At 47.9% G+C, this 20,463-nt stretch overlaps 8 protein-coding genes and 1 pseudogene across 9 annotated transcripts; 2 read left to right on the top strand and 7 right to left on the bottom strand.

Moving 5' to 3' along the window:
* The first annotated feature begins 46 nt into the window (after positions 1-46).
* On the top strand, positions 47-1,483 carry F4822DRAFT_128781 (Inosine/uridine-preferring nucleoside hydrolase domain-containing protein). Its single transcript, XM_051452672.1, has one exon. The coding sequence runs from the start codon at positions 255-257 to the stop codon at positions 1,209-1,211; it is 957 nt and encodes a 318-aa protein (XP_051318181.1). The 5' UTR covers positions 47-254; the 3' UTR covers positions 1,212-1,483.
* Positions 1,292-4,641, bottom strand: F4822DRAFT_128197 (uncharacterized protein). The gene is made up of 10 exons (XM_051452667.1): positions 4,210-4,641; positions 4,057-4,149; positions 3,552-3,997; positions 3,425-3,489; positions 2,851-3,358; positions 2,512-2,799; positions 2,390-2,444; positions 1,842-2,342; positions 1,638-1,780; positions 1,292-1,580 (listed from the first exon to the last, which is right to left on the bottom strand). The coding sequence occupies exons 1-10, from the start codon at positions 4,414-4,416 to the stop codon at positions 1,373-1,375; spliced, it is 2,514 nt and encodes an 837-aa protein (XP_051318180.1). The 5' UTR covers positions 4,417-4,641; the 3' UTR covers positions 1,292-1,372.
* Positions 4,642-6,315, bottom strand: F4822DRAFT_128590 (uncharacterized protein). The gene is made up of 2 exons (XM_051452670.1): positions 6,000-6,315; positions 4,642-5,941 (listed from the first exon to the last, which is right to left on the bottom strand). Exons 1-2 carry the CDS (start codon positions 6,066-6,068, stop codon positions 4,868-4,870), a joined length of 1,143 nt encoding a protein of 380 aa, XP_051318179.1. The 5' UTR covers positions 6,069-6,315; the 3' UTR covers positions 4,642-4,867.
* A 48-nt stretch (positions 6,316-6,363) lies between these two features.
* F4822DRAFT_390948 (RTA1 like protein) lies at positions 6,364-7,711 on the bottom strand. The gene has a single exon (XM_051457078.1). The coding sequence runs from the start codon at positions 7,130-7,132 to the stop codon at positions 6,533-6,535; it is 600 nt and encodes a 199-aa protein (XP_051318178.1). The 5' UTR covers positions 7,133-7,711; the 3' UTR covers positions 6,364-6,532.
* A 1,249-nt stretch (positions 7,712-8,960) lies between these two features.
* F4822DRAFT_425613 (putative O-methyltransferase) lies at positions 8,961-10,403 on the bottom strand (the record flags this gene model as incomplete). The annotated part of the gene is made up of 5 exons (XM_051460368.1): positions 8,961-9,280; positions 9,330-9,781; positions 9,849-9,972; positions 10,042-10,168; positions 10,239-10,403. 5 exons carry the CDS (start codon positions 10,401-10,403, stop codon positions 8,961-8,963), a joined length of 1,188 nt encoding a protein of 395 aa, XP_051318177.1.
* A 470-nt stretch (positions 10,404-10,873) lies between these two features.
* On the bottom strand, positions 10,874-11,693 carry F4822DRAFT_425612 (NAD(P)-binding protein; the record flags this gene model as incomplete). The annotated part of the gene is made up of 2 exons (XM_051460367.1): positions 10,874-11,165; positions 11,239-11,693. 2 exons carry the CDS (start codon positions 11,691-11,693, stop codon positions 10,874-10,876), a joined length of 747 nt encoding a protein of 248 aa, XP_051318176.1.
* Positions 11,694-12,447: 754 nt separating this feature from the next.
* On the top strand, positions 12,448-12,560 carry F4822DRAFT_t40 (annotated as a pseudogene). The gene has a single exon. The product of its transcript is annotated as a tRNA-OTHER (tRNA).
* Positions 12,561-12,872: 312 nt separating this feature from the next.
* On the bottom strand, positions 12,873-14,289 carry F4822DRAFT_390924 (DASH complex subunit Hsk3 like-domain-containing protein). The gene is made up of 4 exons (XM_051457077.1): positions 14,188-14,289; positions 13,706-14,118; positions 13,508-13,629; positions 12,873-13,441 (listed from the first exon to the last, which is right to left on the bottom strand). The coding sequence occupies exons 2-4, from the start codon at positions 13,805-13,807 to the stop codon at positions 13,369-13,371; spliced, it is 297 nt and encodes a 98-aa protein (XP_051318175.1). The 5' UTR covers positions 13,808-14,118; positions 14,188-14,289; the 3' UTR covers positions 12,873-13,368.
* Positions 14,290-15,641: 1,352 nt separating this feature from the next.
* F4822DRAFT_128035 (ApbA-domain-containing protein) lies at positions 15,642-18,471 on the bottom strand. Its single transcript, XM_051452666.1, has 3 exons — positions 18,036-18,471; positions 17,539-17,971; positions 15,642-17,487 (listed from the first exon to the last, which is right to left on the bottom strand). The coding sequence occupies exons 1-3, from the start codon at positions 18,229-18,231 to the stop codon at positions 15,813-15,815; spliced, it is 2,304 nt and encodes a 767-aa protein (XP_051318174.1). The 5' UTR covers positions 18,232-18,471; the 3' UTR covers positions 15,642-15,812.
* Positions 18,472-20,463: the final 1,992 nt, after the last annotated feature.

Raw genomic sequence — 20,463 nt, 5'->3', positions numbered from 1 at the left:
CCGCACGGTAATGGGAGCCTGCTTGAGGCTAACGACGCCGTACTACACACCTACAGGGCAGAGATTGGAAAAAGCCGCCTGCGCCCGTTGTCGGAGAAGTGATATAGAGCGGGTTGGGGAAAAGTAAGGGACACATAAGGGACTAGAAATCTCCTACCTACTTGTCCAACCTAAGTAAGGCTGCACGAGCGAATAAATCAGATCGAACGATCAACGAGGAACTATTGGGAAACTATACCTCATCATACCGCAAAATGGCACCGACACGTATTATCCTCGATACCGACCTGTCTATGGGCGCCGGAGCGGATGTCGACGACGGCTTCGCTCTCGCCTTGGCACACGCGGACCCAGACATTCAGCTGGAATTAATCACTACGGTGAATGGCAACACGGATGTTGAGAGTGCTACAATCTTAACGGGTGTCCTGCTCAACCGACTCGGTATCAAGGACACACCCCTCGTCAAAGGATCAGCTACGCCCATCATCCACCCAGACCAAACACACAAAATCGCAGACCATGTCCTCGCCCTAAAAGACAGCGCGCGGCCTCCAAATCCGGGCTACGCCCCCGTAGCCATCGCCGAGCACATCCTCGCCAACCCCGGCCAAATAACCGTCGTCGCCATCGGCCCTCTAACCAACATCGCCCTCGCGCTGCTCCTCGAGCCCCGCATCAAGTCTGCAATCAAAGAACTCGTAATCATGGGCGGCATATTCTTCGGAACCATGTACTCACGCGCCAAACCCGGGGAATTCAACGTATTCTCCGACCCCGAAGCCGCGCGCACCGTCCTGCGATCCGGAATACCGCAGCGATGGGTCGGATTAGATTGTACTTATAAAGTCCGATTGACCATGGACGACGCCAAGGCGCTCCAGAAATCTTCTTCGGGTTTCGCGGTTTTCGCTGGGGATGCTACGATTAAGTATATAAACTACCAGGTAGACCGATTCCCGGGTAGGCCTAAGACGGATTCGATACCTATGCACGACCCCTTAGCTGTAGCTGTTGTGTCGAAGCCTGGTATCTGCGAATATAGGGATATGGCTGTGTCAGTTATCACGGGGGATGGTGAGGCGCGGGGTGTTTTGATTGCGGATCGATTGGAGACTAAATCGCCCCCGATTCCTAATTGCAAAGTCGCTGTCGATGTCAATGCGGAGGCGTTCCGAAGTCATTTCTTGACGTTGATACAGAAGTTGTAACCTTTCTCTTCGGGCAACCTTCTTTTTATTTTCATTTCTTTAATAGATAAGGATGGACAATGTTAGAGACAAAAGTTGGGTTTTATGGGTCGATTTATGAAATCTATTACATCTGTTGAAACGAGGCGCATCTAATACGCCGTTGAGAATTCTATATCATTTTAATTTGCCCCCGAGGCCTGTTCTTTTCCCTCCTTATCGGCTTCGTTTCCTGCGGTTTTCTTATCTTCTGTCGTGGTCTGTTTCTGCCACATCGCGTAGTATCTACCCTGAGCTTCCAGGAGCTCGGCGTGGGTACCTCTCTCGACGATCTTTCCGCGGTGGAGCACCAGGATCTGGTCTGAAGTCGTAATGGTAGAAAGACGGTGCCTGTGGATCAATCAAAATTAGCGACTGTACAATAAAAGCGGTTGCTTCTAAGCTTACGCTATGGTAACGGTTGTGCGACCGGCTGTTACCCGTTCAAGAGCTTCTTGGATTTGTTTCTCGGTGTGGGAATCGAGGGACGCCGTGGCCTCATCTAGAAGTAGGATGCGGGAATCTTTTAGAAGTGCGCGTGCGATAGAAATCTACAATGTAGTGATTAGTATATGATGTACAGCAGTATCAGCGGGTTGGTATTGTTCTTACTCGTTGACGTTCGCCTCCAGATAATTTGAGGCCTCTTTCGCCAACTTTTGTTTCGTAACCATCGGGGAAAGCCAAGATACGTTCGTGGATATTGGCTGCTCTAGCCGCAGCAAAAACATCGGCTTCGGTCGCATTGCGGTTTGCGTATTGAAGATTGTACATGATGGATGCATTGAATAATACCGTGTCCTGGGGGACGACACCGATGTGTTTCCGGACGCTATCGAGTTTCAAGTCACGAATATCCTGGCCATCAACCATGATAGCACCACTACCAACATCATAAAAACGGTACAGCAGCTTCAAGCAAGTTGACTTCCCGCTCCCGGATTCTCCGACGAGAGCAGTCTTGGTTCCAGGCGCGACAGTAAAGCTTACTTCATCTAACGCTGCCTCTTTTCCTTGGTAGGAAAACTTTACATCGCGGAACTCAATCTCACCCTCGCATGAGTCGAGGTTAGATGCATCGGGCTTTTCGACAACACCGGAGGTTTCTTTGAACTGGAGGCGCATTAGCTTAGGCGGCAATCGCCAAGGATATTACTTACCAAATCGAGCATACGTTCCGCCTCAATAAGATTATTCTGAAGCATCGTGTAGTAACTGGCAGTTTAGAAGGTCAATCATTGATCCCAATAGCTGAGAACATTCAGTGCGGGGTTTTGCTTACGTTCCGAAGAAACCCAGCGGGGCTTGAAGCTGCGCGAAATATGTGATCAGTGTGACGAAATCAGAGACTCGCTGTTGGCCATGAGATATTTTGTATGCGGAAATAGCCACTATCAAAGCCGTCCCTAAGGTGAAAACAGAGCTCTGGGTCACGTTGAGGAGATTCAATGATAGTTGGACAAGACGCTCGGCTCGCTGATATACAGTAACCTGGCTCCTAAAGTTGTCCGTTTCAGCTTTTACAGCACAGTTATGTTGCACAGTCTCGTATGCCATGATGGCATCCGTCCTATATTATATCAGCAGATCTTTTCAGAATAAGAGGACGCCGTGGACGTACCTGGTAGCATCGATCTCACGGGCTTTGGTTGCCATATCCCGTTTTTGAGTGCTTCTATACTTGGCCATATAAATGGTCAAGAAGATGTAAGACCACATAATTATGAATACGGTGAGAGTGTAGAACGCATCATACTGGAAAAAGAAATACACGCCCGCCACGAAGATGTCGAACAACATTGGGAATACCTGAAATAGGAAGTTTTCCAAGAATGTGTTCATCGCAGCACCGCGGCCAAGAGCGCTCGTCACCTCACCGATACGTTTGCTTAGATGAAAGTCCATAGAAAGGCCGAGGACATGCTCGAAAGCAGCACATGATAGTCGTCGGAATAAGCCTTGCGATACGGGTATCCACAAAACTGATCGAGCGGCGCCGATGAGACCTTGGTTACCTTGAAGACCCCGGAAGACGATGTAAAGTACAATTTCCCTATAAGGTATTTTGCCATAGCCAAGGGCATCGACAAGCCTGCCGAGGAGAACCGGGACAGCAACTTGGACCAATCCTTATCCCAAAAGTTAGTATGGCCCGCGAATGTGTGGAGGGGTGGGTCTCGTCCGGCATAACTCACTTTGGCAGACTAAAAGTAGAACACATACGATGACCGTAGCTTGATGGAGTGGAGAATCGGACGGCCTAAAGAAGGTTAAAACAAGGAATACTTGAATATCGTCCTAAGAAAACCATATATCACTTACCATAAGTACGGAAACAGGACTTTGAATCCTACAAAGTAATCGAACCAGCTGGTAGTCTGGCCAGACCTTTTCTTGGCCGTGCGGGCCGCAGAATTGCCATTGACCCCACCATAACCGTTCGTGGGTCCCTCTCCACTCTCAAGTAGGGACCGACCTTCAGCTGCAGAGCCTCTTTCGGGTCGTAGTAAGTACTGCCGCCGAATTAACACGATTACCATAAGCGCAAGCACCGCCACCCTGGCCATGCCCAAGCTAAACAGTGAGTTGATCACGGGATACGGGAGCGATATCAGCTCATGTTCGGAAAGGAAGACGGCGTTGATGACAAAGTCGAACAATATGCCAATGACCCAGGCGTAGCTATGAGACACAGTGGGTGACCATGGACCGTCTGGGTCGGGCAGTAGGCCAGCCAGAAAAAAGAGTAACACTCCTATGTAAGATGCCTAACCAGCGGATTAGCTCAAGGGCCAGTGTCTGGGTGTTCAAGGTATAATCAACGGACCAGGTAAGCACTATATGGGAAAGCCGCCTTATTCTCATCGGCTTCATCCGGACTAGATAAGGCATCGCGAAGCACTAATATCACACTAGCAAGCTATTGGAAGAAGTTAGCGGGGTTGAAGTATTCCACGATTGTAACAGTAGAAGCACTGACCAACAGAGGAGTTAAGAGGAGTTGCAAGCACCATAATATTCTGGCATAGAATCGGTTGATCTTTTCCGCGCCGGCGACATCGGTGGCGGGGGCTTTGGGGACATTTCGGTATCTATACGCGATGGCTTGGCCAGAATATAGCGCGACGAACAATCCAACTGGGTAGAGGTAGAAAACTACTTCTAACCCAAGCTGGAGATTCGCCATCGTTACCGTGACGGATGAAGCAAAATTCCAATGGCTAGACGCGCGACATCTATTCAATGGGATAAAGAACTCATAAAAATGCCTCAAATAAAGCCCAATTGGGGACTAGATATTAAGATGATATCAATTGACCTATTATCATTTGTAGGTAAGTAAAAAAGAGGTGAGATTATTGGGATTGAGCCTCCTCGTTGTTATCTGACGAGTCGAGTTCCATCGGGATTTCCTGCAGAGGTGGCTGGTAAGGCTTGCATTTGTGGCTTAAGCTACCCGGATTTCGGAATTTTCTTTCCTCCTTAGGTAATTGTGGCTGGTGTTATCTTTATCCCCCCGCGGTCGCACGCGTGAGCATCTTCCTCTTTTATTCTTCTTCAATGTCCAATCCCAATGCAACATGCCAAACTTAACATTACCAGAAAACTGTCCAATCTTAAATAATATGTCATATATTTTATATTGAATTATTCATTATCTCCTCTGGCCAATCCAGCCATTTGTGCCACTTTTCATCCAAGTGCATACGGACACTTTGAATCAGCAATTGACCTGCCTCTCCAATAACCCATATATCTCGACAGAGATGTAGTGGTATAGCATAATAAGCGAGCACAAGAAGAGCTTCCGGTACTCTCTCGGATATGAGCCGAAGGAAATCAGCATCAATCATCACCGGCCACGACATCATCGATACGAACATAGTTGATCGAGAAGGGTCTTGTTTCTTTCCGCCATCGGTTCGCTTTAGAAACCATTGGATCCTTTCCAGTCCACATTTACATACCGTTTTCTCGTCATCTTTCAGTGTCGTTGAGCCCAAGATGAAGTTTTTGAGTTCATCAGTGTGGATTCCCGAGTCCACGTAATCAAGCAATTTCGTGGCTTCGCGTAGCACATAACCCATGTCCGAATCAAGCATCATATGCCACGCCTCCGCGGTAACGGCCCGTACCCCGCGATGCAGCTGCATGGAATGGATTAACCGATCTAGAAAACCGTATATATCCTTGGACTCAGTAGTTTCGAAGATGGTATGCAAGGTCATAAACCAGGTAAATATCAGTATGGCCATGCAGTTTTCGCCAGTGACTTTGGTCATTTCACGATTGAAGATGCCCAGCGCATGAGTCTGTAAACCGACTGCGTGGTGTTTATAAAATTGGGCCTTTTCGGGCTTAATATGGGAAAGATGAAGCGCAGCGAAAGCTAGCACCTCATTCATAAGAAATGGGTAAGACATTGCTGTTTCGATGGCCACGCTGGGAGGTGCCATTCTTACGCTCTCCTCCGGCGCAGGAGGGAGATCGAAATCCCCTTTGATGACAGCATGGCGAAAAAGTTCAAGTTGTGTCATATTGGCTTCCTGGATTGTGCAGCTCGGGCTGGTTTCGGAAGATTGCTGTGATGCGGGCGATGCATCTGATTGAACTGCATCTCTCCCTATTGGAAGTTTCGGTTGCGATAATAAAAACGAACAGTTCCTCCAACTAATCGAGCAATTCCTACAGGCCGGCCGAGTCTCATCACACTAAAATATCAAATCGTTAGTAACGCGCTCTTATTTCGTACTCAACCTCATTTATTACCTTGATATGGCGACTTTTACATTCAGAACAGCCTGCACGAGATTTTCGGTGAGTTCGACGCGGCGGCATCCCGGATTCCTCTCGTCTACCCTTCCGTCAGGAAATTATCGTAACAAATCAATCACCCATTATTATTGTGACTGCAGGCAGCAATATAAGGAAATTTTATGGGATGGAAAAAATTGTGGCGGAGCAAGTTATCGCTTCATTAGACTCGCCGAGTCAGGGGTAACGGATCACGGAAACAAGCCCCACTTTGACACTGCCCTCCAGCTATGAGTTAAGTATATACTACCCCGGATATAGGTAAGTTATAATAGGTAATAACTCTGCTCTATACAAGGTCCTATCTAATTCTAAGTATTAGTTATACACAGTCCAAGTACATATTAGATGACCAGTTATTCCAATACGCCAAAATCTATCCAACATAAGACCCTTCTAGTTTGACAACAATAACCATATCGCTCGAAAAAGCAGGCTCAACTCAAACAAATCTAATATGTGCCACCGAACACACAACGAAGACTTGTTCACTTATAATTCGAATAATTCGAACCACCAAATTCTCCACCCGAGCTCTGGCCTCTCTCGGCAAGGTTAACTTCTGTTCCGTTCGCATTCAACAAATGAGCTTGTTGGCCAGGCTTGACGTTATCTGGGTACCACACGAAAAATAGCACCATGACAGTCAACATCAGAACTGAGTCGAAAACATAAACGGTCCATTCGTTCTTAAGGAGATATCCGTCCTGGCCGGCTGCGAATTCGATAACTCGGAAGATACTTCGGACCATGATAAGCGCGCTCACTCCGTATAACATGAGCATGGTAGCTCTCCACCCCGTGCCGTCGTAGACCGCAGCATCCATTTTATTCTTCTGGTATCGGGTTTGGAAGATCACAGCCGTGATGATGAAGAGGCCGAACATGACGATCTGGATGATTAGACCTCCGACAATGATTTTCTCGCCAGAGTCTACATTCCCGCCTTGCGACATGATTCCAGCACCTCCACCTTGCACGCAGAAGGATATTACATCGCCCAACACGAATATCTTAGTCAAGATGTTGACGCGGACGAATGAGTAGGCTTCTCCATTTACGACTCGAATGACGCGGCCCAATACCATGTAAATCGAAGCGGCGAATAGGACCGGTGGTAGGAGGATCAGGATGTTTTGGATGATATACGGCGTGAGTTCGCCTGTTCGGTCGTGTGCTGCTGCGCGGGCGCAATATCCTATTACCTCCACTTTAAGATTGTTAGCAAAACCGCACTCGGCTCGAGATCAACGATTCTAGGAACTCACTTATGCCTCCGATAACGAATGGTAAGCAGAACCATGATCGAGTTGTGAACAATCGGTAGGCGTGGGCTACAGTAAGGATCGCGAATAGGATGACGAAGATGATGGCTGCTGGTATCGAGGGGAGATATTGCCATAGGTAGTAATTACCTACGTACGGTTCGAGTTGGGCCATGGCGGGCGTACAAATGGAGATCCTCTCAATGACGCTTTCTCGGAATTAAGGAATAGAGAAAATCAATCGCTGTCGCTATGATATGAAGAGGGGAGAATAAGGAGCGCTCATCCCTCTCATGGTGAACAGCAAGGCGTCTAAGGTATTTATGATCATTTTTTCTAGTTTATCTTGATATGGAGAATCTAACATGTACGCGTATCTAGGCAGTAACATTTGGCGGACTAGTAATTCGATTCAAGAGAACCTGAATCGTGCTTTGATACTAAGCCTCTGCATCTATGAGTTACACCAAGGGCTAGATCTACCTCGATACGCATACAGACCGGTCATCTCGTATTCAAGTGCGAGCCAATAAAGAGGCGTTCTTTACGCGGAATCCCAAGGTGGATTAGTGTGGGTTTTGTGAGCCAATAAAACTACGCTTTTTACGCGGATATCTTTTCAGTGGGTCAAAAGCTCTACGGGGTACGAGGGTATGCGAGCAAATGTCCGAATGTTAATCTAAAGGAGATCGGCGCAGCTAATACACCACTGTAATCGATCTTCATTTTGCGTCAACGCCCGATCTATGATACGACTCGTGTCGGGGTCGCGAGCGATGCATCGCACTACACACCCAGCCCCCACCGTTACCAAGATAGTGCTGGCGATGGCCTTGTTCAAAGGCATTCTAAAGCTCGATGTCATGCCAACACGGGCCCCAATCTACTTGGAAACTAATAATCTTTGGCGGCGGGTAATCCCACGAGTATTACGGACGTGAATATCCGCGTATTGGTCTTTCCAACTCCAACCCACCCGTTATAAGCCTGGCTAGTTAGATCAGGGCGGCCGAACAATTGGGCAATGCCGATGCGGCTCCAAGCCGGCCGATGGTTGCAATTTCAACCCTATGATTAAAGACAGCATCAGCGAAATCGAAACTCCAACACAATCGTAATCGCAGTCAGTCAGGGACGACGAGGCGCTTTCGTCTATATCACGATTCGCGGTCAATTCCATGCGTTTTTGGCTTATTATATGCCAGAGGTTAAATATACGCATCAATTGCGCTCCTAGCAGAGGAAATATTCTCAGCAAATGCGACGCCTATGGGATGTCTTGCAGTTCTTTAGATCCCCAGATGTCAGCTACCGAGCACTATAGGCTATCTTGCTCCGGGTACCTGGATAGGCATGGAAATAGGGCTACTGCAGCTAACTTTATTCTAGCATCCAATCAGATTTGACCAGACTTCCATTAGCGGTCTCATCGAACGTGGTGTAGCATGCCTACCCCCTTCGAGTTACAGCAGGTATATTCACCAGTAAGATTCTCACAGCTTCAGCATTTCAATCCGCCCGAGTCTCTAACAATTATTTGTTAAGGTCTTCATTACACCAATTCGTGATTAGAAGGATAAAAATTGCAGACTCGCCTTCCCTTAGCCTCCAGCATTCACCCAGACATTTAAAGACATCTAATGAGGCACGGTTAGCCCATAATCATGGCTTCGATGATACCCTCAGCATCCTCCTCCACAGGAGGCCAAATATTTAAAATCGCAAACCCAGCCTTCTCAAGTAATTCTCGCCACTGGCTGTCAGTCCTTTCCATTCCTGCGGTAATGGTCATCATTACCACGTCAGAACGAGAGTGATCAGCTGGCGCGCCTTGCTCTGGTACGATCCTCTCATAGAGTAACAACTTCGAATAGCCAGGTTTCATAGCGGTCTTGACTCGATGCAGGATTTTCAAACATGGCTCATCAGACCAATTATGCAAAATATGATGGTAGAAGTAGCACCGTGCCCCTATTCATGATAAGTGTACGACTTCTATAGAAGGCATAGGGTGTCTTACCTTTCACAGGCTGTTCCGTGAAGAAGTCGTAGGCCATACGCTCTATAGATTCGTCAAGGCCCTTTATACCATCTATTACTGGAGGAAGGTCCTGGAGGATGAGGCGCCCTTGCTTATGTGGGAATCGTTGATAGAACTCTAGTAAGTCATGACCGTTTCCACCGGCAACATCCACGAGGAGTACTGACTGCTTATCAACGTCCACTCCCTTGAGTAGGTATTCCTTAACTGGGAACCAGTCAAGCCATCTACTTCGAACCCTCATTCTATTCTCCATGAACACGTTAAAATCCTTCACGGCATTCGGCATAGAGCTCATCAACTGGTACGTGTTCAGTTTCGTTTGGAATGCATATTGCACAGGGCCGTCGTGAGGGTCCACGGGGCAGCGGTAGCCATTTTCCCGCATATACTTCGGCGCCTGCTGTGCTCCCTCAACTACAACCCCTCCACTAAATGCAAATGAGAGTCGTCAGGATATCCGGATAATATGCCACTATGGTGGAGTTTTCTACTCACATCACTCTGTGCGTTGCGGTGATCCATTCTGTAGCCATGGCCTTCGTGATTGGGTTAGGTTTCCATGCTCTTTCTCCAGTCTCGTCGATAATACCTATGGACGATAAGAACCGCAGAATCCGAACTATTAAATGCGTCAGCCAAATCATTCAGATCGTACCTATAAGGTTTTGGAATAACTAAGATGTTGTACTAATCAATAGTTCCTCCCCACCCGAAAGCGAGGCTAATTCTTTAGAAGTAATACCATCATCGTGGCTTACGACGAGTTTGAAGAGATCAAGATCAACAGCAATTCTGGCCGCCATAGAGCGGAAAGGCTATTAATAATGTTAGGCAAGTTCATAATCTTGAGACTGCATTGGGGCCTTGGGGCCCCATGATAATTACCAAATAAGCCAGACCGAATGCCACATCTTCCGGTCGTTCGAGCGATGCTGCGAGCTTCTGGCTTAGTCGCAGGGCTTCTTTTCTTACGCCCTTGTCATTGCCTGATAGCTTCTCACGAAGATCGTTGAGTTGGGTAATAAGCACGGAAGGATCGTTGGAGTTCATGGTTAAAAGGGGGCGAAAAGGGGGTCGATATGTGAGTACTGGCACCCGACTATGATAACATACCTAAGAAAGCCAGATCAATATTGGTATCTGGATGAATTTATACAGCAGATAGGGCCTATAGGCTCCCTCGACGTAGTACAGCATTGTTATCTACCCCCACCCTTTGACCTGGAATAATGCATACCCACCTGTTACAAATCTCTGGTGAGTGCCTCGTGATAGCTGGTTGCCCTCTTCATGAATGCTTATGTCGTGCTTAGGAAGGCTTCCTGTTGGATCTTCTGAATGTTCAATGCACGCGTCGTCACAATAGGGGTTTGAGAAAATTTCAATGCATTTGCGCCTCGCAATACTATAATCCTATCAGGAGTTATTTCACTCCAGTGGCGTTTATTCCCCGCACGTACACTAGCAAAAGGTAACACCTTCAAGCCTATCGACAGCGCGGATTGTCCTAAGAGTCCACCTTACCAATCCCAAACTTGGCCGTCATACCACACCAGCTTGCCACCATGCTTTTCCTTGGTGGAATCCGCAAGCATCTTCATCACACCATCACAAGATTCATCAAGTCCAAGCGGTGCCTCCTTCAGCCCCAAACCTCGTGCACCCGCATCTCCCAGGTCCGTCTGTACCCAACCAGGGCAGAGAACGAACGCGTTCAGCCAATCATCCTCGGAGTTAATTCGAACAGTTATCCAACTTAACGCCGCCTTAGAAGGTCCATACGCTGCGTTCGGAATGGGGGGTTGTTGACGTCTGTACGACCTCCATTAGCAAAATATCCACATTTTCTAGAAAATCGAACTTCAATCATTTCGCCCCAACTCACCCTACCAACCCAGCCGTAGATCCCATCGGCGTGAATATCGGCTCCTTTTCCGATTTCTTCAACAGTGGTCGCGTCGCCTGGTACAACCTCACAACGCCATATACATTAGGTTCCATATGTCCGCGCATATCCTCGATCTTAGCATCGGCGACCGAAGGCCAGACGTAGGAGACGCCTGCATTGGCGATGACAATATTAAGATGTTCGATGCCATGTTTAGCGCGCAGCTCTTCGACGGCGTCGGCCGCACCACTTTCGGCCACTGCGTCAAGCTTAACCACGATCACGCAGCTTCCCGAGGCGGCGGGTAGGTCCGCAAGATCTTTTGAGGTTTGGTGTTCCGGGTCGCGATTCGCTGCGATGATGATGTGGTCTGGTTGTGCGAGGTACCGCTTTAAGAGCCCCTTACCGAGACCACGGTTCGCGCCGGAGATAAGAACGACAATTGGTGCCATATCGAATACTTCAAAATTAATAAGCGAATCAAATTGTTATTCCATAGCGCATTATGCAAAGATCAGCGACTAAACGGGCGTATTTGTAGGTATTTCGATGAGTGGTGATATTACTCGCAACCCTCCGAGTGGGTCCCGGGAACCGGCCGAACTCGAGTACCAATAAATGGTGCCATAGATCTACGGGAACTACATCTATCCGCGTCTATACAAGTTTAATATTTATAATAACCCGGAATTCCGAATTCCACGGCGTTGAATGGGGTGCTATTCTACAAGTAGATGTGGTTACGTGATGGTCGGCGTCACTTGAAAAGAATATTCTCTCCGGGTGAAGAATCGAGAGGGGGAGTTACTATTACTAAGTGGAATGCTAGCCTGATGTCATTAAGGTACTATGTCTCCTTTTTTTTCGTCGGGATAATTATTGACAATCACGAAAATGAGCAGTTGTGTTAAGGGGGTGGAGTAAGGGTGATGATGTATGAAATACTCAAAATTTGGTGGGCGACGCGTTTATTCTACGACGAGGATGAACGACAATTTTGAAAATAATGAAGGTGCAATTCCCGGGCAATTATCTCTTGATAAAGGGCTGTTGCCTGCAGGCAGGGAGTGGGTGAGACTGCCCAGGTGGTAGGTGCTATATGCGCGTCCTGATACGCGGTTGTTGCTGCGCGACCTTTAGATAGTGACATATATGGATAATTAACTCCTAAACCCCCAAGCCTGATCGGATACTTACTATACTAACGTGGTCGTGGTATAGTGGTTGAAGGTATGACGGATTAGAAAAACTAACGAGGAGGATCTCTGATCGCACCGAGGGTTTTTCGTAGGTCGAGGGTTCGAATCCAGCGGGGCGCGGCAGAAGGCCAGCTGTTCAGGGAGCTGTTCAGGCCAAGCTCGCTGGATTCGATCTCCTCGACTGAGCTTTTTTGCCATTTCGTTATACTTTTTTTTTCTTAGATATTCCTTTGCTTTCTTTTGCCTCCATTCCCATACGAATATTTACACTTCTCTCACCTTCCTGACGCCTTTCTACTTCCAATCCTCTCCCACTTTTTAGAAGCAATGATACTTAACATATTTCAGAGATAATTAGAAATCGTAAATAAAACCTTCCGGCAAATACCCCAAGTCTTTGGGTATTTGCCACTACAAGTGATAAATTTACTCTTAGCCAATGCAACGACCTTTTATTATGTGAGGCCTCAAAGCAAGACCCACGATCATCTAAAATCAAGAAACACACCAAATGCAAATGCTCTAAAAAAAGAAAGAAGAAATAAAATGTCCTTTTTATTGCCGCGTACTTCTTATTCCTGTGACATCTACGCGATGCCTTTAGAATGTAGTCCTAGAAGAATTCGACTTAGACGAGCGCAGATCATTGCATATCACGACAATTCCCCCAATGACAATCATCATGCTATCCATCATACCTGGCCAACTTTGCAATATAGAGCAATGCCTACGTGCAATATCGATAACAGCCACCATCGGATTTATTTTAGCAGCCGAGCTTCAGAACCCAGATTACCTCCGCTTTTGGTGCGTCGCTTGTAATTATCTACGACGCCCATAGTCATGGTGTACCTCGTCCCAAAGTGGCGCCGAGCAGTCACTCATCTAAACAAGAGATTTATTTTATTCATTCCCTAGCCACATCTGCCTATTTCGTAGGTTTTTGTTGCGATTGATCCTTCACTGACTCTTCGCCTAGTACCTTGCTTGCCGCCATAAACCTATCGTCATTAAACTGGTCAGCACCAATCGAAGTACGCCAATATCGAGGATTAGAGAGAACTCACAGCCCACCATGCCAACTTCCAAGTCCACGCATAGCCTCAGCTTGTACACTCGTCATGCGTAGAAGATTCTCCGTGTCAGCTAAGTTAGCTGAGAGTTGGGCCAATTGCGAGTGGAGATGTGTCTATTATTATTATATCCCGTTAGCACAAGACGAGGACGGCCATGAAGTTGATGGTGGGATAAGAGGTATAGCGCACCAATTGCCTCGCTTTGACCGCACCCCCAGAGGTTGAGCCCTGCGGTGCCATAGAAGGTCTTGCCGTAGCTCCCGAGCCCTGCATTGCGATTGTGCGGTCCATGATTCTTGTCACTATCTCCGCCTCTGTATGTGTGATGTATTGCTTATATCCTACGTGTTCGGTGGACGCTGAACTACGATATCGGGGCGGCGCTGGCTTCGAATGGTCAATCGAGATAGGTAGGCAGTGGTTGGGTTAAAATCGTCAAGATATGCAGTCGTCAGATTGGAGTATTGCGTTTTGTCATCGGTAGCTTCTCGTGCTACAATATAGATATGCTCGTGATCTTGTTTACTTCGTATCTCGTTTCGTCACTGATTGAAATTCGTTAGCACGAACAGTTGCCTTGTGCAATAGCATTCAACGAGTATCTGTAACACTCAATGCAGTCAATCATCAACAAAACCACCAATAAAATAAATCGACCCGTCAATACATACCATAAATCAATCGCACCTACTTAAGCAAACACTTTCCAATCCCGAACAACCTTCATAAACCCCCACGTCAAGAAACGCGATCAAGTGAAATTACGCGTAAATTTAAGCTCGACACAGCGCGGGGCAAGGCAAGAGTGGGGGACCAATTTCTATTTTCGGCTACCTAATTAGGCGGGCCTAAGCTCCCCTAACGTTACGCCTTCAGCGGGTCCCTCCCCTTCTACGTAGTAAGGAGCTCCCCGCCGCCTCGAACTGCACGATGCGCATCATACTACAGTAACATTGAGCTTGGCCCACTTGGCGTCATAGTTCATCGGCATACATAGGCTATGTCAAAATATCTAACTTCCATAGTACAGATGTACATAGGCAATTGGCCAAACCTAAAGGGAAGAGTTAGTAAAGCTCGTCATTACAAACATAGTGATAATATATTGAAGCTCTGGAATGATTAATCACCTCCTTTCTGCGTTACACCACTCGAATACGCAGCAAAACGTGACAATTCACACATAAATATCTTCATCGCGATTAAATCCTCATATTTGCATTGCCGCGAATAATCGGTCCCATGTTAATTAAGCCTAGCTCTAAAGAGTCGCCTTAATGGCCTGCTCTAATTCTTGACACGACCACACACACCTTGACCCTACACCTTTGCTTTCTCATGTTCACTGACAACACTCTACGGGCCATCTCCTACAGGCCCAAGCGTTGTATCAGTCTCTACAATATTAGAATCCAGACAGAAAGTGACAAATAAAACAAGAAAGGACGGGTCCTCCGTGTGATGTATGGTCATAATACCAATGATGCTCTCTTCCTCCCAGACTCACGCTGCGCAAAGACCCATCCTTCTATCAGGCAAATGGCTACCTGTGTCTGATGGTTTACGCACTTTAGATCCGCTTCACCGATGTCTTGCCCAATTAAACAGCGTAATTCTGATTCCGAATTGCTAATCGAGCCAACCGATTTACAATACGCAACACACAACTAGCCGTCAATCTGCACCGAGGAAGAAGAGGGGAACTTCGTACATATCCCACGTATATCTTCCCTAACTGGTTGATCATCTCGCCCCTTCGGATGGAATCCTAACAAGCAACCTGGAGTAATCGTCTCAGGGTCGCTATAAAGATTGGAATGGATCGAAGTGAAGTAGATTCGAAGCATGAATACCCGGATCGACATAGTGGACGAAGACTGAGAAGTCATGGGGGAGAGCGGAAAATAGATAAAAAATATATGCGTTCCGAGGAGAGGCAACAGCAGACCCCGCATCCCAATGCAATATTACCGAAAAATGAATAACCACTGCTTCAACCTTCCAAGATGCTTATGTACGTGATTTTCCCCTGCCGAGACGAATAGAATTATGTGTACGTCGTTATGTTGTAATCCAAGCCGATTCCATCTAACCGTATCGAATGCGCCGTGATCCGAATTAAGACGAATTCGACAACCTGATGCTGATTATGTCGCAGCATCCTACCTGCAAAGAGAAAAAGATTCGTCGGGTGAGAAAAACGTGAATTAACCCGACCAAAAAAAAACTATGTGCCACATCAGCGATGCACAAATCCTCCCCTATCTTTAGCTGCGCCCCGTAGCGCTCGAGGCTTCTAGCGGACCCCAATCGGAGGTCGAGGACCGAGACTACTTTGGCTGCTGTGAGCGGAGGGTTCGGAACCTAAGTGCGTTGATTCACCACTCCCCGCGCTAGCGCTCGCACTGCCGGTCAGACTTCTTGCTGTCTTCGCGTTTGGTGGTTGGAGATTGCTCACCCCGACACGTTGTTCTACTTGTTGTGGCGCGACCATGTTGCCTTGGCCGGGAGGATACCTAGGAACCGGCTGGCGTACACCCTCAGGGGGAGACGGGCGTCCATTAGGACCAGGTCCTCCGAAGCCGTTAGGTGGCGAAGGTCGGCCATTTGCACCCCGAACTGAGGGACTATATGGGTTTCCTGGTGACTGGCTGGCACGTCTTGGATACGGTCCACTCATCCCATTAGGACCATTTTGTAGCTCGTGTAGATGTGATGCTGTGAGAGAATTCGCCCTAGATCCTGCCTGCATCTGTCCTCGGTCGACATTACCGTACCGGTTAGACGTAAAGCTCATCAGTGGATCATCGAGAATGTTGTCGTGAAGGCCGGGCGCAGAACCCATGATTTGACTAGAACGATTTCTGCCGAAACCCGGTCGCCATCTGCTGCTACGAGGTGGCACTCCCCCGCCGGGTCCTTCGGGATTCATGCGCAACTCGCTTTGGTTTGCAGGAGCTTTGCTGCGGTTTTTCCTAGATGTGACGCTCATCATGTCAAAATTGTCGGGATCAACCATTGGAGTAATTGGGCCTGCATTTGGATCAAAATAGTCGTCCTCTTCATCCTCGTCGTCGTACATGCCACCTCCACTACGCACCGGAGGAGCGCGCCTTCTGCCGCCAGCTGGCGGTGGTGGACCTCCACGCCGCATACGCATTTCTTGCTCCTTCAACGCTAACTCTCGCTGTCGTAATTGAAGTTCTCTTTCGCGAAGTGCAATACCTGAAGTGTCAGCATTATATCCGCCTTCGCCAGCATCCGCCGAATCTTCATACACAACCAAGTGGCTGAATTCTCCCAGATCGGCTTCTTCGAAGGATCCGCGTCGCGACGGTTGTCGCGATGCATGTCCGTTTGGCCCGCCGTTCATAGGCCTATAACCATTCGGAGGACCGCCATTCATTGGTGGTGGGGGGCGGCGCATATTAGGGGGTGGACCACTAAAGTTAGATGAGTTCCTAGGCCGCGGTCGAGGCATCGGCAGGCCATTTCCATTCGGGTGGCCATTGGCCATTGGACGAGGTGGTGGGCCTGAGGACGACATGCGGGGCATTGGTGATGCCGCTGTTGGCGAACCAGAAACAGTTGGCAGCCCATTAATCTCCTTAGGTCTGGACTGGTTCACTATGTTCAGGTTGTGGAAGATGGCGTAGAGCGTTTCAATCCGAGGTAGCTTAACACCTGAGCTTTGAGCAAGTTTGATTGGCGAACCCAGAAACGTCTCGACTTCCATTGGTCGCCTCGCCACGTAATCCTGCCACATGATGCTCGGACTATCCGAGGGTTCACACTGTTCCTTAATTGTGTTCTCCTTGAACTTAGCATCGAGTGTACACCCTTGTGCGGTAGCAAGTTCGATAAGCTCGTCAATTACATCAGAAATCAGTTGTCTTACGCCGGTTTTTTCTAAGAGAGCTGTGTGAGATGGTGTATCGAAGATAACGCTGGCTGGGTGAAATGCGATAGGACTAAAAGATTAGTATGCGATCAGAATGTTTACTTAATAGAAAACGACCTACCCAATAACCCGTTCAAACTGTTGCTGTTTGATGTTGCTAGAAACTTTGCAGTCAACGCGCCCCGTGCTCAGAGTCATGGCGAGCGCCTGAGCCATATCCTCCTGTATCGCCAATGGAATGCTACTGTTTTTATTCGCTGGACCAACCCAGACCTCAGTTGAACCACTATGCTCAAATTCGCTCGATCCCAATTGAGTCAATTCAGCGTTCGAAACGAGCGACAGGACAACGTTTGTCGGAAACCTCTCCTCAAGAGCAGCCTCAACGCCTAATGTATGCGTCGTATTGACGAGAATGCAAGTATGTTGTGGGGTGACGACAGCGTCAATTACGGACGCAAGATCATATACGTCGGGGAGAGCTTTAATGCATAGGACAACATAATCAAATGCCCCCTCCTTATTCTGAGCCGCATCTTCCGGAGTTCGGACCACTGAACAAAGAACGCATTGGTGAGCTAGATACTTAGAGGGGGTTGGCGGTAACAATGGACTTACCACGCCGAGGCTTGAATCGCTCATTACCAAACGATCCAGATTTGAAGGAAATACCATATTGAAAGACGCTTTCGAATCCCGATTTCCAGACAAGGGTTACATCGCAAGCGTTCGTAGCCTGAAGCCTCCAGGACAAGAAAGCCGACACAGCATTTCCACCCACTGTACAAATTCTCATTAGCTCACTGTCAGCCATGGCAGCGAAAGGCTCGAGGCATATGCCAACGTGCCGATACTCTCAAAAGTAGAGTGGGGAAAACGAGCGTATAGTATAGTATAAGAGTATAAGAATGGAAGACAAGCGAAAACGAAACGAGCGAAAGGCTTGCCGTTCCTTCCGACAACGGGTAGTACCTAAAGGGAAAAACAGACGGCTGGCTCAAGAAGCAAAACTTGAGATGAATGTTGGGAATCTAGTTGACAGAATGGGAAATCAACGAACCTGAGAGGATCTTTAGACGCGGCGCTACTGGAGCCATTTTGGAGACGGGACTAGTGGGTTAGGGCCCCCTTCTGAAATTCCTGTCTCTGTGTGCCTGTGTATCGTGCAGACGTACTCACGACGGCGTCGGAATGAGTCCAAGTAGCCCTGTACCACGGCCACGAGCCCACTGACACGACGTGGGTACGACGGCTCGCAATGGCTGTCTCACGTCCCTGAAAACCGGCTTTTCTCCCTTTTCCTTTTCCAAATTCACGATACTGACACTCCGTGCAGCCTTTGCCTTTTCGGTACCCAGCTGAGGAATTGGCGGCGGGAAGGAAATGTATTGGCGCAGATCGGGCTTGTTGTTTGGCGACTCAGTGGCCCATTCGAGGCGGCCGCTAGAATGGCACGCACAGCGATTCGATAGCGTCTAATTTAACCCTTGTTTCTACTAGCAAAAAGAGGCTTGCAGGATTAACCCTACTGTACTGTATGTCTTTTCCCAGAGATGCCGATCCGCAACGATTGAGAGGAGCCCAAGAAAAGCCAAACGTTGGAAAGTGGTAACGAGCGTAACGGCCTGGAAACAGGTCGTGCGGAATAGGGAGGACAGGAACAGATCGAGGAGAGAGCGGGTCGGAATAATCAGTCACACGTAGGACCGGCGAGGAAAGATTATGGAGGTTTAATTCTCGAGACTATCAAAGGAAGAAAAATTAACGAGCGGACGCGACGACTCGAGCGGGCCCTGTGGAGAGAAGGATGGATTTGGTCAAACGATGGTTGGACGAACGGCGGATGGGCGGTACGAAGGCGTTGTCCCAGCGAGAATAAAGGGAAAAAAACGATAGCGTAGGCGGTAGATAGTTAGGTTAGGTAGGTTAGGCGGACGACTTGCGGCCTGCTTTGGTTACTAAGTTGCGTTGCTTGGTGGGAGAGCAAGAAAAAGCAGGGCAGAAGCGAGAAGGAAGAAACCGAGGGACCCAGTCAGCCACCAAAAGGCTGCCTAACTAGTGCAGACCGGTACTGCGTAGAACGGTTACGGGAGGGGCGTAGGCGTGGGTAGCGTCGAATTTTTGGAGGAGGCAACGTCAAAACTGGGCTAGACCAGCTATCTAAACTGCTGCTATGTTGTAAGTACCATCCATGACCAACCGGGATATTGTACGTCTATGTGTGGATATGAGTGGATGAATGGGATAGATAGTTGACAGTGGCGTTACGTAGTTGCGTACGCGGTACATGTAGTAGTAGTAGATAGCGTAAGGAGATGTACAGTACAGATGTAGACGGTAAAGTGAGTTGGTAAGCATGGATGAGAAGAGAAGAGAGAGAGCTGCTAAGGTCACGGAAACAGTCGGTCGGTGTTCGTGGAACAGGCTGGACTACCCTACCCTGGGCATTTCTGGGTACCTAGAAACTAGCAAGGGGGACGCTTTTCCAAGAAAAGACTTTTTTTTACCCACCTTGGAGGAAGTACAGAATAAAAAGAATTTCCAGATCTGACAGGTCGAATAAGCTTGAACCAATGTGCCAACGATGTCAAGTCAATTTTGATTGCGATTCCAAACAAAACGATAGAGGTAATTGTCGATGACTGGAGAAGTAGTAGAAAGTAGAAAAATGGAATTAAGTTGAACCGAACGAATACAATAATTCAGTCTCAGTCTCTTTTTGTTTTTTTATGATGGGGCCTTGAGGCCTGAAGAAAACATGTCGTCAGTTCAGAAATTCAAGGTTGGAGGAAAATAATAACATCGAAATTGAAAGGTGCGAGAAAAGCCAAAACTACTAGGTAGCTAGGCCGGCAGCGCGAAAAAATACAAGGGAAACATTAGATTGGAGCGGACTTTGTTTCGGCTTTCCGGTTGCTGCTGCTTGGTTAGGTGCGATACGATACAAGTACCTAAATGCACGTAATACAGTATAGTAGTACATCATCATATACCTGTATATTTCAAACCACTAATCACAGGTGTACCTTACTTTATGTACATGCAC

The sequence above is a fragment of the Hypoxylon trugodes genome (genome assembly GCF_022578975.1).
Source record: "Hypoxylon trugodes strain CBS 135444 unplaced genomic scaffold F4822scaffold_2, whole genome shotgun sequence".
Classification (NCBI taxonomy): domain Eukaryota; kingdom Fungi; phylum Ascomycota; class Sordariomycetes; order Xylariales; family Hypoxylaceae; genus Hypoxylon; species Hypoxylon trugodes.
Note: the sequence above shows the minus strand (reverse complement) of the source record. Positions and strands in the feature narration are given on the sequence as shown.

Coding starts and splice junctions, on each gene's coding strand:
- F4822DRAFT_390948 (XM_051457078.1), bottom strand. CDS start 7,132: ATGGTATTGGGCCGCGTCATTCGAGTCGTAAATGGAGAAGCCTACTCA.
- F4822DRAFT_128197 (XM_051452667.1), bottom strand. CDS start 4,416: ATGGCGAATCTCCAGCTTGGGTTAGAAGTAGTTTTCTACCTCTACCCA. Junction 4,150..4,209: donor TCCTCTTAACTCCTCTGTTG/GTCAGTGCTTCT, acceptor TTCTTCCAATAG/CTTGCTAGTGTGATATTAGT. Junction 2,343..2,389: donor CGGAACGTATGCTCGATTTG/GTAAGTAATATC, acceptor ATGCGCCTCCAG/TTCAAAGAAACCTCCGGTGT.
- F4822DRAFT_128590 (XM_051452670.1), bottom strand. CDS start 6,068: ATGCCGCCGCGTCGAACTCACCGAAAATCTCGTGCAGGCTGTTCTGAA. Junction 5,942..5,999: donor GTAAAAGTCGCCATATCAAG/GTAATAAATGAG, acceptor TTGATATTTTAG/TGTGATGAGACTCGGCCGGC.
- F4822DRAFT_390924 (XM_051457077.1), bottom strand. CDS start 13,807: ATGGACCGCACAATCGCAATGCAGGGCTCGGGAGCTACGGCAAGACCT. Junction 13,630..13,705: donor CGGTCAAAGCGAGGCAATTG/GTGCGCTATACC, acceptor TAATAATAATAG/ACACATCTCCACTCGCAATT. Junction 13,442..13,507: donor GGAAGTTGGCATGGTGGGCT/GTGAGTTCTCTC, acceptor TAATGACGATAG/GTTTATGGCGGCAAGCAAGG.
- F4822DRAFT_128035 (XM_051452666.1), bottom strand. CDS start 18,231: ATGGCTGACAGTGAGCTAATGAGAATTTGTACAGTGGGTGGAAATGCT. Junction 17,972..18,035: donor GCGATTCAAGCCTCGGCGTG/GTAAGTCCATTG, acceptor TTCTTTGTTCAG/TGGTCCGAACTCCGGAAGAT. Junction 17,488..17,538: donor CAGTTTGAACGGGTTATTGG/GTAGGTCGTTTT, acceptor CTAATCTTTTAG/TCCTATCGCATTTCACCCAG.
- F4822DRAFT_128781 (XM_051452672.1), top strand. CDS start 255: ATGGCACCGACACGTATTATCCTCGATACCGACCTGTCTATGGGCGCC.